Below are 15,200 nucleotides of genomic sequence, written 5' to 3'. Positions count from 1 at the left end.
CGAGTAAAGATGGAGAGTCTTTCATTGTTGAGTGGAATGAAAGCGAAGGAGCTGTTAAAAGAACTTACCAAGGATTCCACAAGCGTTCTCTCGGTGTTGTGCAGTTTGATACAACTAAAAACCGTTATCTAGCTGCTGGTGATGATTACTCCATTAAGTTCTGGGATATGGACACTGTACAGCTTTTAACTGCCATTGATGGTGATGGAGGCCTCCAGGTACGCGGATAGAAAAACCCTAATTTGATTAGTTTTTAGATACTTTTTTGGATTTTCTTCTTTAATTGTGCTTCTAAACGTTAAACTAGGCAAGCCCGCGTATCCGCTTTAACAAGGAAGGCTCTCTCCTGGCCGTGTCTGCAAACGAGAATGTGATCAAGGTTATGGCAAACTCAGATGGTCTAAGGCTATTGCACACTTTTGAGAACATTTCATCTGAATCCTCCAAGGTACTTTAAATCTAAGATAAGCTTTAAGTAACTTACCCTCCATTGAAAGATTTTATCAACACTCAATTTCTACATTTGCAGCCTGCGATAAACAGCATCGCAGCGGCAGCGGCAGCTGCAGCAACGAGTGCTGGACTCGCAGATCGATCAGCCAATGTAGTTTCCATCCAAGGAATGGTAAGAAATATAATTTTGTTGTTCTTTCCCTAACCTTTCTCTTCTTATCTTTCCATCATTCACCATCACTTGCTTTTTATAGAATGGTGATTCGCGGAATATGGTGGATGTGAAGCCAGTGATTACAGAAGAATCAAATGATAAGTCTAAGATATGGAAGCTTACTGAAGTCAGCGAGCCTTCTCAATGCAGGTCACTGAGACTCCCTGAGAATCTGAGAGTCGCCAAGGTATACATATCTACATTTTGTGAGCCATGTATAGGCTACATATAAACTGATGTTTTTTTTCTAACAATAAAACCGATGACTCTTTGCAGATATCAAGATTGATTTTCACGAATTCGGGAAACGCTATCTTGGCTTTGGCATCAAACGCTATTCATCTTCTATGGAAATGGCAGCGGAATGACCGCAACGCAACTGGAAAGGTGACATTGACTCTCTCTCTTTCTTGGACAAATAATGATTAGTGTCACTGACCTCTACATCTTTATTTTCCGTGTAGGCGACAGCTTCTTTACCGCCTCAGCAATGGCAACCAGCAAGTGGGATCCTAATGACTAACGACGTTGCTGAAACCAATCCCGAGGAAGCTGTACCTTGTTTTGCTTTATCCAAGAATGACTCATATGTAATGTCAGCCTCCGGAGGAAAGATCTCCTTATTTAACATGATGACGTTTAAGGTAATGGGGACACACACATATGCTTACGATTTGATTATTTGTGTATGCATTTTGATTGACTGTTCTTGGCTAATAATTTGCAGACGATGGCTACTTTCATGCCACCACCGCCTGCTGCAACTTTTCTTGCTTTCCATCCTCAAGACAACAATATCATCGCTATTGGAATGGATGATAGTACGATTCAGATTTATAACGTCCGTGTTGATGAGGTAATGATTAAAAATTCTTAAATGAAGAATGTGGAATAGAAGAAGCAGTTTTTTGTTTGTTCATATGATGGTCAACATGTTCCTTGTTTGCTTGCGCAGGTGAAGAGCAAGCTTAAAGGTCATTCAAAGAGAATAACTGGTCTTGCCTTCTCCAACGTATTAAACGTGCTGGTTTCTTCTGGAGCAGATGCTCAGGTTCCCGCCTTTAACCATCTTGTTTTGTTTTTTGGGAGTCAAATGAATACAAGATCAATGGTCTTTAAACGTTTTTGTTTTTGTTGCAGCTATGTGTTTGGAACACAGATGGATGGGAGAAGCAGAGAAGCAAGGTTCTTCCTCTTCCGCAGGGAAGACCAAGCACTGCACTGTCAGATACTCGTGTTCAGTTCCATCAAGATCAAGCTCACTTCCTCGTTGTGCACGAGACACAGCTCGCCATTTACGAAACTACCAAGCTCGAATGCATGAAACAGGTATTTTAGTTATACAGTCCTCTCTCTCTCTCTCTTTCTCCCTAAGATCTACATTTTTTGTTTTTGTTTTTTGAAAAGATGATTAATGATTGCTTTGTTTCAGTGGGCTGCGCGAGAATCATTAGCTCCGATCACTCATGCCACTTTCTCATGCGATAGCCAATTGGTCTACGCGAGTTTTATGGATGCAACAGTTTGTGTATTTAGCTCTGCAAACCTAAGATTGCGTTGTCGGGTCAACCCTTCTGCGTATCTACCAGCTAGTCTCAGGTAAACAGAGGAGAAGAATCTTGAAATTTTCAACAGCAATCATTCCTTCAAAAGCAATCTTTTAAGTTTCGGAAAGAAGTTTCAGCTCATAAATCTCTTCTTTTATTCATTTGTGCAGCAATTCCAACGTACATCCACTAGTGATTGCAGCACATCCGCAAGAACCAAACATGTTTGCGGTTGGTCTCTCAGACGGAGGAGTTCACATATTTGACCCGCTTGAGTCCGAAGGTAAATGGGGAGTCGCTCCACCAGCTGAGAACGGATCAGCTAGCGGCGCAGTGACTGCATCTTCCGCTGGAGCCCCTGCCTCTGATCAGCCACAGAGATAATCTGATCTGAATGGAGAGTCACCTGCCTCCCTGATTTCTTCTTTTTTTAAAGACTTTTTCGTTTTCTTTTTATATTTTTGGTAGAAAGGTTTATGACCCAGAGATTCTAACATGTTTAGATGTAACATATTTTCACAGTAATTCAGCAGTAGTAAAGTTGGATGAACAAAGTAACTGCTGTTGTTTCTCTCTCTCTTTCCGTTTCCGAGTTTTTTTACTTTTTTACCTTTAGATTTTCTTGTGCCAGAAAGGATTCTCATTTATATAATACATATGATATATCGAATTTACATATAAATATTTACAATCAGTGATCTGTTTCTTCTGACAGTGACATTTGTTTGTTCACTCACTTCAGTAGAAACACAAACCAAACAGATCCCAGAAGCCGATCACATTAGAAGAGCCATCAAAGGTCCAAACATAGCTTGGAAAGAAGCTTTATTTACAGTTTCTTCAGCAAATAATCCCGAAGAAGAGCATAGCTTTAGACGATATATATAAGAGCGGTGGCTTTTTTCTGAGACCACAAGAGATCGATCCTATTTACAGAGTTCGTGACTTTGTCCTTTTGACAAATAATTTTATTCAGGACGGAAGTTGACTAGGTGTGGCAGATCAGTCGCCTGAAGCTTCCTGATGTCGTTAGCAGAGAGTTTGCAGGACTCCAAGGTCAGAGATCTCAGGTTCTTCAATGGCTTCAGGTGTCGTAGTCCTGAGGTTGATACTCGAGAGTTTGAAACGTTTAGAGAGACCAAACCAGTCAATCCTGCGGGTCCATGAGATCATGGTTCAGATTACAGGAGCAAATGATTTGTCTGACCAAGTCAAGACTTGTATGACTGTATCCTTACCAGAAATAAACTCCAGTGTTTTGTCTGTGAGATTGGAGTTTTGTGATAGATTGAGGAGAGTGAGGGATGAAAGATCTTTTATGTTCTTGACACCAGCATCTGTTAATCCACCACCACATATTTCAAGTGACTGAAGTTTCTTCAGGTCTGTATCAAAAGAAAACCATGAAAAGGTAGACGAGGCAAATCTCAAACGATGGAATAGATGATACACATTAGACTTACTTCGTAGGTGATTTGTTCCAGAATCTGTGATACGAGCACCAAAGAGATCGAGGTGAGTCAACCCTGTCAAACCTAGAACAAAAACAGACGGGTTGGAATTGGATTTTACTTAGGACAACCTGTAACAACATCATACAAAGGCAAATATAACTTGTTGACAGTCACATTTTATGGACGCATTGGAACGACTTACTTGTGAGTGCGGAAAGACCAGCATCAGTAACATGACGAGCATCCAGATTCAGTGTACGAAGAGATGTCAAACCAGATAATTTCCTTAAACCACTATCGGTTACAACAGTGAATGACAAGTTTATGCTCTCTAGGTTGGACAGGCCTATATATAGTAATATAAATGCAATGAGCATAAGGCCAAAGATAACAAACGATACAAAATGGAAAGGACAGAGGAAGGAAAAAATGTTGTACCAGAGAGATGGCGAAGCCCATTGCTTCCTACTTCGGTATCGGACAACTCCAGAGATTTCAACCCAAGCATACCTAATACCACATGACTATATATGAATACCGGAAAGTCCGTGATAAGAGCAGAAACGGAAGTAGCAATAACCTGATAAATGTATCAGTCCTTCATCACCAATTCTGCATGAATCCAAGTTTAAGCTCTCCAACTTTATCAACCCTGAGAAGGTAATTCATTTTGATTAGAAATCTAGCAGACAGCACGAAATGGTAGAGAGATGAAATCAAGAAAATAGTGGAAATGGAACATAGTAAGAAAGTGAGATAAACCTTTCAGGTGGATCAAGCATGAATTTGTAATGTTGTTCATGCCCAAGTTTAATATCTTCAAATTAGTTAAGTCTACAAAGATGCATGAAACAAGTTATCCCAGACTGAAGAGTTTTTCGCTAAGAAAACAAACGTTTTTCAACTGCGAGGAAGTCAGGTAACACTCACCTGAAAACTTTTCACACCCGCTGTCTGAAAAATTACATCTATTGAGGTTCAAAAACATCAATTCTTTAAGAGCTACATAAACAAAAGAAAATGGACTCCTATAAGTTCAAATGGCAAAACTCCAAAATATATCAGCATACAAGAAAGCTTAGATACAACAATAAGGATGGCTATACAAACCTGTGAGTGTATTCAAGCATGCAGCAGTAACATGACGGCACCCCTCCAAGTTCAATAAATTAAGCTTTTTTAGCCCTGAAGCAAGCAAGTGGGAGAAATGAATCGAGCTAAGTCTACACCAAGAAGATGTGAGACAAATGGTAAAAAACTGGAGTATAATAATCAAAACTCCTACCTTCAAGGTAGCTAATACCAAAATCAGTAATCTTACTGCAGCAAATCTGTAGGCTCCTCAGATTTGAAAGTTCTGAAGCAAAAAGGAATAAGCACATCTCTACAGGGAAAAGTTAAGAAAATATGTGAGATTGACGCATGTTTTTGCTACCTGAGAGAGGCTCTATGTCTGAATCCGTTATGCAGTTGCACCACTTTATGTTCAAGGACTCTAGTTTGGTTAAACCTGGAAAAGAAATTGCTTAATCAGACGGAAAAATAGGATGCAGGATTGATATTAGCATTTTCCAAGTCAAATGCCACCCAATACCCATATCTGTGTAGGCTGCAGATTGTAGAAAATCATAACTTACATGGCTTTGGGTGGATTCATCAGTGTGCACATATCATATAGAACTCTCAATAACAGAGTATGTCAGAAAACTGGCAATTATCACACCAAAACACGAAGCTATGTACCTCGCAGGTGAATGAGCCCACCGTGAATCCCGGGACACTTCTCAAGATCTAATTTCTTCATGTTAACCAAGTTGGAAAAAGCACGCATGCCTTGTGCAGTGATTGCAGCATTTCTTCTGAAGCTCAGGCTTGTCAAATTTGAGAGGCCTGAAATAGTTTGTGATATAGTTATCATTCGCGTTAAATAAAATCCACCAAGTAAATGAAAGTAAGTGCGTCAGGTCTAACTGTAATGTAGCAGCTACGCTTAGGAAACATCCACATAAAAAATACAGTTTGGTACGCATAAAAAAATATTGAAATGTCTGAAAAAAGAGCAAAGTTTACCGCTGAGATGCGCAAGCCCATGGTTTGATATCTGATCACAGAAATTAAAGTTTAAGGATTCGAGGTTGTTGCAAGCTTTTAAAGAAACCAGGGCAGAGTCTGTGATATCAGACCCAGAAAAATCAACAGAAAGCAAAGATGTACTCTGCGAGGAGATGACATCCATCCAGTCATCATTAACTCCAGGGTATTCTCCCAAGTAAAGATCCTGCTTTCACAAAAATTGTGAGTCAGTCAATGATATGTTTATATACAAATAAACAAGAATGGGAACAAGAGAAACACCAAGGAAATTTACCTGGATTGCACAGTCCCGAAATGCCTCGAGAGACTTTAAAGTTAAGCGCTGGGAATACACCAATTCATCAAAAATCTGCTGACTGATATCCCTCGGTAGGTCAGAGAACTTGGTGTATCTATCTATGTCCTGCAATGCAACAAAAAGAAAAGTCAAAACATTTTGGTCATGTTTATACCAAAAAAAAATAATAATCAACAGGCTGGTAAGTAAGTGAAAACAATATGTACCTCCTGTATCTTGCGGAGACAGAGGTCCATAAGAGATGGGCATCCTCCATGATTACGTTTAACATCGGAGCCAGACCTAGAGAGGGAAGTAGCTAACCATTTGGAACTAGAACTCTTGCTATATTTGCCAGAAACACCTCTGTTTAAAATATCTTCAACTTGTTGATCTCTCTTCCTTGAGCAAGCTCCTCCCATGATGATGATGTAATCAAGAAACATCAACCTTCTTTTAGAGACTGAAACAGAGCACGATCACAATCCCTCTCAGAGTCAAAACAACTAAAAAAAACTCCTTCAAATACGATGCAGTGATTGACAACTCAAATGGAAACAACACTATGTGATGTGAAGTGAAGGGGTTTTAATTCCAAACAATAAAAACTCAGAACACCCCAAGTAGACCTAATTCGATCATATAATCAATATACAAGTAAAGCAAGCTTAGCTTAAATATTAGAAAGAGAGTTAAAAAAAAAAAAAACAGAATAAAGCAAAGTGTTCACCAGGAAAGAGTAGTTGATCGAATAAGCCGATACGTACCTTATCATCATCATGGCCGATCGATCGCAGATTATTTGTTCTGAGGAATTTTTTAAGTTGAGGGGTTTAACAGTGATTGATCTCTCTTTGATCAAACCTTTCTCTTTGGTGTTTTTGTTGAATTTGACGAGACGGTGAGGAAGAAGAAAGAGAGAGAGAGAAGTATAGAAATGTGCAAAGTGGCCGTGAACCGAGCCAGATTCTAAACCTACTATCGAGTGACACGTGTAAGATGAATCACCCTTTGGTTGCGGTACGGAGTTTAGGTTCGGAACAATCTCAATGCGTTTTTTTTAGATAAGATGGAAGAATAAACAAGGTCATGGGTCCCCCACTTAACAGTGGACCCCGATTTTGAGATTTTTTTTCAGGCTACTCATTCTGTTTAATTTTGTATTGATTGTTATTCTTATTTCACAATTAAAAAAACAATAAAAGAATGACCAAAGAAAAATCACTTAAACTGTATAAAATAAATCAACCTGCATTACGCAAATTACAAAAGATCCAAAAAAAATAATAATAATTGAACAGGCGCTTTGGATCAGTATAATACAAGACAATAAACAAAATCTGATGATGGTTATCTCGTTTTAGTAACAGTTTTAATCAACTTATCTTCCATTGATATCATCAAATACAGTTGCCTTTAAAAAACTAAAAACTAAATTCTCAAAACTGATATAAGAAATTATCGCCGTAGAATGATTTTGATTTGTTACAAACTGACAATAGGGTTTTCAGGTTTTGGCGAAAATACAAAAAGTACTTATTTTTAAGGATTAAGGATTATGCTCTTCTTCAAGTTTTGCATCTAATTTTGATCCACGCAAGGAACTTTTCTGATTAATATGTTTTGTAACAACAAAAAAATGACTTCAGTTCAGTAATGTTCTAACTTCTACGAACCATTTTATTTTGTTTCGAAATAATGAAATAAAGTGTGTTATTATTAGAAGTTTTAGGACACAATGACAAAACTAAGTACGAATCCGGGTCAATCTGGACCGTTGGATCAAACAGGTAAAAAAAAAACAATGTAAAAAAAAAAAAGCGCGTAAATTCAGAAGTCTCACAAAACAAGTGTCTCTCTATTATACGGAGTATATCTCTGCCGAACCTCTTCACTGACACTAGATAGACCTTAAACCCTAAATAACCAGTAATGGCGACGCTGTTGAGACTCGACATAGCCACCACTCCACTTGCTTTCACCGTTCCCCGAGCCAATACCTCGTTCAAATATCGGTTCGCTTCTTCTGCTAGTCGCAGGATAGCCACAGTTTCCCTCAGAACCAACCCTTCGCCGTTCTATCCCGCCAAGCTTTACTCTAACACCCGTCGGGGATTCCACTCCGCCGTTGCCTCTGATTCCTCCCTCGCGCTTTTGGATACCGAAGATTCCTTCGATCTTGCCACTGATGATAATTTACCCGACAATCGAATTCCGGCAACGATTATCACCGGCTTCCTCGGTTCTGGTAAGGTGAGGCTTCAGCTTGTCGTTTCATTCCAAATCCATGGCTCATACTCTGCAAAGCTTTTCAATTTTTAGTGAGCAAACGCTGATTTTTTGCGTGGGGTTGGTTTTGTCTTTCTGAGTATACAGACGACATTGCTAAACCATATATTGACGGGAGATCACGGGAAGCGCATAGCTGTGATTGAGAATGAGGTCTTGTGTTAAATCTCTGTATCTGAGAAGTTGGATACAGTTTTTTTTTTAAAACAATTTATGATTTCTGATTCGTGGCTGAAATGTGAATTCTCAGTTTGGTGAAGTTGACATTGATGGATCGCTTGTGGCAGCTAAAACTGCTGGAGCAGAGGATATAATGATGCTTAACAATGGCTGTCTCTGTTGTACTGTTAGGGGTGATCTTGTGAGGATGATTTCTGAATTGGTTCAGGAGAAGAAAGGAAAATTCGACCATATAGTTATTGAGACTACATGTCAGTTGAATTAAGCTCTGGAACAACATAAACCCTTTAGAAACCACTAGTGATGCATGTATTATGTTCTTGTCAGGATTGGCGAATCCAGCCCCAATTATCCAAACTTTTTACGCCGAGGATGATATTTTCAATGATGTCAAACTGGATGGAGTTGTCACTCTGGTTGATGCTAAACATGCTCGTTTGCATCTTGATGAAGTTAAACCCGAAGGCTATGTCAATGAGGCGGTTGAACAAATTGCTTACGCTGATCGTATCATAGTTAACAAGGTATTATTGTCAAGTTCTGTTTCGATCAAATTTTCGCTAATAGTATCACCATGAAAAACTGTATTTGAAATGTGTGGTGGTCTGGTGGATGCTTGTAGTGTAAACACTTCTACGGTTTGCTATGTATATTTCTACCTTGACATATCATACAAGGTGAAAAATGTTTGTCCTTTGTCGCAGACTGATCTTGTTGGTGAGCCAGAACTAGCTTCATTGATGCAGCGGATAAAGGTCGGTTCTGCTTCTTCTGATTATTGTTTTCTCCTTGAACATCTATTTATTCTCTTTGCTTTGCGTTAACATTTATGCTATGGTCATTTTCATTTTCAGGCCATAAACAGCATGGCTCACATGAAGCAGACAAAATATGGGAAGGTTGACTTGGATTATGTTCTTGGAATTGGAGGGTTTGATCTAGAAAGGTCCGGTTTACTAATCTCTTATTACAAGTCATTCTAAAAATTTCTGTCCGAGGTGTATAGTAGCTCTATGCATTTGTTACGGTTTATTGTGGTTTAACTCTGGTTTATTGCTGGTGGCTTACTGTTTTGTCTGTCCAGAATCGAGAGCTCTGTGAATGAAGAAGTGAAGGAAAATCACGAGGGACATGATGATCATCACCATGACCATGACCATGGTCATGACTGCCATGATCACCACAATGAGCATGATCATGAACACGGTATGTTATAGGATTACCAAAGAATGGTCTTATTATTTAATACTGATCGCCTACATGCACTGATTAGTTTGCTTCTGAAACCGCAGAGCATCACCATTCTCATGATCACACCCATGACCCTGGTGTTGCTTCAGTCAGTTTAGTTTGCGAAGGAGACTTAGACCTTGAGAAGGTATAACCCAATATGGCTCAAGTTGTGTAACATGTGATGCATTAAACCGTAGCACCAGAAGTCATACTATAAATTTTAAATGATTATTGAGATGCGTGATTGATTACCTGCATCATCTATAACCTTAGTTCTGACATTGGATCAGGCTAACATGTGGCTTGGGGCGCTATTGTACCAACGTAGTGAGGATATCTACAGAATGAAAGGTATCCTCTCTGTCCAAGACATGGACGAAAGATTCGTGTTTCAGGTGACCATCTTTTTATCATTATTTTGATCATCATTTCAACTGAATCTTAAACTATTGAAGTCTTTTAATGTAGAATTCTATCTGACGTTTGTGGGGTTTTAATGGTTGGGACAGGGAGTTCATGAAATATTCGAAGGATCACCAGACCGGCTATGGAGAAAAGATGAAACAAGAACCAACAAGATCGTTTTTATTGGCAAGAATTTGAACCGAGAAGAGTTGGAGATGGGTTTCAGAGGTTGCTTGATTTGATTATAGGAGCAAATATTTTAAAACATTGCAGTTTGTATCCGTTGATCAATGGAGACTTTTGAACAAGAAATACCGTCCAAAGTTTAACACTAATTACAAAAGGGTGAGTCAAGAATAGACCATACATAACACCAAAAGAGCTCAACAATACTGTTCAAAAAACACCCAACAGCGACCTGGCAAGATTCCTACTACTACCGACCAAATAAATTCCTCCATTTATCCTTCAAATCCACCTCACTCCTATCAGCTAAAACAACAGGGTTTGAATTCTTGACATCTTTCCATGATTTTCCAAACTCTTTCACTCCTTCCCTCAGAGCTGCCACTTCTTCAGGAGTCCAGAATTTCATTGGCCTTCTGGGACGCGGTCTTTCCAATCTTACTTTCTTCAACGGTGATACATTCAGAGGTTCCGGGGTTGGTAGATGAGGCCGGACTCTTCTAGACGATGATGTTCCCTCACTATCTTCTGCTTCAGTCCTATTTGCCTCATCATGCTGAGGAGTGACATCATTTGACTGCTCCATTGCATCGTCAGGTTCTTGCCCTTGCCTAGTGGAAGCGTCAATGAGTCTTTGAATCTCCAGCAAAAAATCCTTAAGCTCTCGAGCAATTTTAATGCCCCCCTTATTAAGACTTGGCTCATGTTCCTGTTCTTGTTCATTCACCTTATCAGCCCCATCATGTTTCTCCAAACCTCCCACTTCTTCAACATCATTAGCATTCTCTCTATTGCTTCCAATTCTGCCTTCCCTCCTCACCCCAACATTGAGTTCCTCATTGACTTTATCAATGGTCTCACCTGCTCTACCAAAACCATTACCTCTTTTCCGGGAAACATATGGTGAATCCTTACGCTTAAGCAACCTCTTTCGAGCTTCTGATTCAAGAGAGGAACACCCAAGTAGTGCCCACTGCTCTTTAACAAGCTGAGTGAGATGAGAAATGGCATTATACCTGATGTTACTCTCACGAATCTTCCTGTAAATCTCAGGTTTCTCAAACGCCTCGTTTAGATCACTCTCCCATTTCAACAACTCGTGACTCACCAAATCGCTCTCCCTCTCCTTCAACATCCCAATCCGCTTCTTCCAAATCCTCTCAAAAGCATCGCCAAAGAAGCCATCTGAAACATTCACTGGCCACATAAACCTAAGCGTGCATTCCACAGCCGTCCAGCAGTACGCAGATTTAAAAGACCCCATGATTACGGAACGTTCCTGCAACAGAAGCTTCTCCAAAATCTCGAGGAGATCAGGCATTCCTTCGTCGACTGTACCTCGAATCAAGGAATTGGAGATGTCCCGCAAAACGGCAGTTATCTTGAGCTTTACACAGTCGTCGGAATCTACCGGTTTCAGAGCTGATAACAGAGGAGAAGCGTAAACCCTAGGATTTTGTTGGCGCCGGAGGAAAAATTCGGCTACCCACTTCTCCATCACTTCCGTTTTTGAAACGCAAAAACAGCGATCAAAGTTTCATCATTTGTTCAGTTTTCGTCGTCGGTGATAAGGTTTAGGGTTGCAATTTTGGGAATACAAAAAGCTCCGACCAACGATGGTGCCACTGATAAATTATATCTCAAAATTCAAATTTGTGTTTGTTTTTCTTTTCCTTATTAGGACTAGTAAATAGTACGACATATTCAAGCGGCCCATTATGCTATTGGCCCATGAGGAAACGTTATTGTCCTGATTCGAATCGGGTGGGTGACCCGACATTTGGGTAGGCATGGATTAAGGTCTTTTGAGCAACACAATGTTCAGAAATTTTCAACAGATACATTAGTTTAAAAATTACTAGCCAAAAAGACACTGATATGAACACACCAAAACCGTATTTTTTTTTATATTTTTAACTCTTTGAGGATTTCCAAAAGGTCACAACTTTTATTACTCCGAATCTAATACAATCCAATCAAACCCTACAAATATGTGATTTAAGATGATGATGATGATGATGATGAAATATCTTTGATGGGAACAACACCACCATCGTTGAGCAATTTCTGCTCTGTTTTCTTAGGGGATTGAAGCTCCCCACCAAACATTTGTTTCCTGTATTGCTGATGCAATCTCCCAAACAGCTCCTTCTTGACGGATTCAAACGCCATATCTAATCTCTCCAACTGTTCAAGAGCATTCGGGTTATACATAAACAAACCGTAGAACAGCTCAAAGCTGTCACTCGATGTGTTCTCCACCAAATCCAGCAGCGTCTCATACCCTTTAGTGTTGATCGGCGAAGACTCAACTCCGTATTTCTCCAAAACCCTACCCATAGTATGCGTCACGAACTGTGATCCAGCTGCGTAATAGTCATGCTTCTCACAGCTCATCTCAACCATCTTACAACCTTCATTCTCAAATACTCTTAGAAACTTGTCACACCTCTCGTGCCTAGAAGCTTCGTCTCCGATTCTCACCTTATCATATACAAAAGGCAGGTTAGACCATGAATGCTTACCACTCTCGGGTCCAAACATTGGGTGAGTACAGAGGATGTCGAACTCCTTGGGAAGGTATTTGAGGAAGAGTGCTCTCGGGAACTCTTTGACGGAGAGCACATCGACGAAGAGCGTGCTACGACGGAGACGTTGGAAAGGGAAAGATCTCAGGACTGACTCTGTGGAGAGGATTGAGGTACAGAGGAGTACAACGTCGGGGTGTTGTTCGCAGAGGTCGTGAGGGTTGTTGAAGAAACGAGCTCCTATTGAGGAAGCAGCTTCGGAGTAATCGGAGCGAGAGTGAGTGATTAGGTCGTGACCGTGTCGAACTAGGGTTTTCGAGAGGAACTGGCCGAAATTGCCGAAACCCAAGACGGCGATTTTGAGAGCAGAGGATTTACGGTACTCGGATTTGAGTTGGGTTTCGTAATCGAAGATCTGTGCGGCGTCGATGGCTCGGATTCGTAGGGATCTCGGCGGAGAAATGAGGAATGCTGGTGAATTGCGGCGGAGATTAGGTGGAGAAAACAGGGGTTTTGCCGGAGAGAATTGGAGTAACATTGTGGTAGTTGTGAATTTGAGAGTTGGTTAACGATTAAAGCACCAAACTTTTGGAGCTGAGAGTGTCTGTGAGAGTTACAAGAGGAAGCGAGAGGAGGAAGAAGATGATAGAAGAGCCTCCAAATTAATAAAAGGATCAGAAATGTCGTGACCAAAACGTGGTGGTGAATCTGGTGATGCTAATCAAAATAGACCACAATTACAAGGACCATTAAGGAAATTTTAAAAACTTAGGTCAACTTCACTCTACTTTCGTAGTAATTTTATATAAAACCCCTAAGGAACATTATAATTAGAAAAAACCTCTCAAATTATCTTTCTTTGCTCATTTCTCCCACGTGACGTGAGGATGAAATCTTAAACCTCTTAAGCTCAGAGTCTTGTTTTTAACTCTTCTTCTTCCACAAACGAAAATGACAGGTTCGATCTCGACCTCTTGGCTCTTGTTGTCTCCTTGGAATTCTAAATCGCTTTCTAGCTCAGACTCGTCGTACTCTTTCATAGCCACCTTGAAACCATTTCGTTATTCTCCGTTTCAATCACTGAGCCCCAATCGGATTTCGTCGGGATCTCCGTCTCCCTCACTTCGAATTCGATCTGGAATCCGGGAGTTACGAGAACGGATCGACAGTGTGAAGAGTACCCAGAAGATAACGGAAGCGATGAGACTCGTGGCGGCTGCTAGAGTTCGTCGAGCTCAAGATGCAGTCATAAAGTCTAGACCTTTCACCGAGACTCTAGTCGAGGTTCTCTACTCTATCAACCGGTATGCTCAATTAGAAGACATTGATTTCCCTCTGAGTGTTGTTAGACCCGTCAAGAGAGTTGCTTTGCTTGTTGTCACTGGTGATAAAGGGTTGTGTGGTGGTTTCAACAACGCTGTCATCAAGAAAGCTAATTTGAGAGTTCAAGAGTTGAAGCAAAGAGGTATAGACTGTGTTGTGATTAGCGTTGGCAAGAAAGGGAATGCGTATTTTAGTCGGAGAGATGAAATCGAAGTGGATAAATGTATTGAAGGAGGAGGCGTTTTCCCAACGACTAAAGAAGCTCAAGTTATTGCAGATGATGTGTTTTCCCTGTTTGTGAGTGAAGAGGTTGATAAAGTTGAGCTAGTTTACACAAAGTTCGTGTCTTTGATAAAATCTGATCCTGTGATCCACACTCTGTTGCCTTTGTCTATGAAAGGAGAGTCTTGTGATGTGAAAGGAGATTGTGTTGATGCTATGGAGGATGAGATGTTTAGGCTAACGAGCAAAGATGGCAAGTTAGCTGTGGAAAGGACAAAGCTTGAAGTTGAGAAGCCTGAGATGTCACCGTTGATGCAGTTCGAGCAAGACCCTGTTCAGATTCTTGATGCAATGATGCCTTTGTATCTAAACAGTCAGATTCTAAGAGCACTGCAAGAGTCTTTAGCGAGTGAGCTCGCGTCCAGGATGAATGCTATGAGTAATGCTACTGACAATGCGGTTGAATTGAAGAAGAATCTAACCATGGCTTATAATCGAGCAAGACAGGCTAAGATCACTGGGGAGTTGCTGGAGATTGTGGCTGGAGCCGAGGCTCTTCGAGAATCTTAGTTACAAACTACAGCTTCCTTTTTTTTTTTTTTGGACAATGAGAAACTACAGCTTTCCTATGTGTAACCCAACCATTTGTTGGTTGTGTAATAAATATCATGAAAGAATGAACAGGTCATGAGAAATTGAGAAACGTTTCCCTCACCAAATGCGGACAAAAGACTAGTTTCCCAATTGTCTTGAAGATGACAAAAACAATATAGTAAGAAATAAGCAGCAGAAAGT

At 40.3% G+C, this 15,200-nt stretch overlaps 5 protein-coding genes and 1 pseudogene across 5 annotated transcripts in view; 3 read left to right on the top strand and 3 right to left on the bottom strand.

Moving 5' to 3' along the window:
• LOC104755887 (protein TOPLESS) overlaps positions 1 to 2,772 on the top strand; it is a gene marked incomplete in the record, with an annotated part of 7,092 nt that extends 4,320 nt beyond the window's left edge. Inside the window, 11 exon segments of the mRNA XM_019235459.1 lie at positions 1 to 218; positions 308 to 448; positions 530 to 625; positions 708 to 854; positions 944 to 1,054; positions 1,132 to 1,311; positions 1,395 to 1,523; positions 1,623 to 1,718; positions 1,808 to 1,996; positions 2,100 to 2,266; positions 2,385 to 2,772. Of these exon segments, the coding sequence (XP_019091004.1) occupies positions 1 to 218; positions 308 to 448; positions 530 to 625; positions 708 to 854; positions 944 to 1,054; positions 1,132 to 1,311; positions 1,395 to 1,523; positions 1,623 to 1,718; positions 1,808 to 1,996; positions 2,100 to 2,266; positions 2,385 to 2,598 (1,688 nt within the window).
• On the bottom strand, positions 2,852 to 6,955 carry LOC104740259 (F-box/LRR-repeat protein 14-like). Its single transcript, XM_010460807.2, has 16 exons — positions 6,807 to 6,955; positions 6,267 to 6,502; positions 6,037 to 6,165; positions 5,739 to 5,946; positions 5,412 to 5,558; positions 5,104 to 5,178; positions 4,954 to 5,025; positions 4,779 to 4,853; positions 4,599 to 4,670; positions 4,431 to 4,502; positions 4,249 to 4,320; positions 4,107 to 4,178; positions 3,871 to 4,014; positions 3,678 to 3,749; positions 3,453 to 3,599; positions 2,852 to 3,367 (listed from the first exon to the last, which is right to left on the bottom strand). Exons 2-16 carry the CDS (start codon positions 6,483 to 6,485, stop codon positions 3,183 to 3,185), a joined length of 1,761 nt encoding a protein of 586 aa, XP_010459109.1. The 5' UTR covers positions 6,486 to 6,502; positions 6,807 to 6,955; the 3' UTR covers positions 2,852 to 3,182.
• LOC104740257 lies at positions 7,915 to 10,409 on the top strand (annotated as a pseudogene).
• LOC104740256 lies at positions 10,560 to 11,869 on the bottom strand (the record flags this gene model as incomplete). Its single annotated transcript, XM_010460806.2, has 1 exon — positions 10,560 to 11,869. A coding segment is annotated over one exon (1,287 nt), but the record flags the coding sequence as incomplete, so codon positions are not given.
• On the bottom strand, positions 12,212 to 13,541 carry LOC104740255 (arogenate dehydrogenase 2, chloroplastic). The gene has a single exon (XM_010460805.1). It carries the CDS (start codon positions 13,396 to 13,398, stop codon positions 12,331 to 12,333), a length of 1,068 nt encoding a protein of 355 aa, XP_010459107.1. The 5' UTR covers positions 13,399 to 13,541; the 3' UTR covers positions 12,212 to 12,330.
• Positions 13,663 to 15,108, top strand: LOC104740253 (ATP synthase gamma chain 2, chloroplastic-like). Its single transcript, XM_010460803.2, has one exon. The coding sequence runs from the start codon at positions 13,812 to 13,814 to the stop codon at positions 14,973 to 14,975; it is 1,164 nt and encodes a 387-aa protein (XP_010459105.1). The 5' UTR covers positions 13,663 to 13,811; the 3' UTR covers positions 14,976 to 15,108.

The sequence above is a fragment of the Camelina sativa genome, chromosome 14 (assembly GCF_000633955.1).
Source record: "Camelina sativa cultivar DH55 chromosome 14, Cs, whole genome shotgun sequence".
Classification (NCBI taxonomy): domain Eukaryota; kingdom Viridiplantae; phylum Streptophyta; class Magnoliopsida; order Brassicales; family Brassicaceae; genus Camelina; species Camelina sativa.
This window is presented reverse-complemented; position numbering and strand designations above follow the sequence as displayed.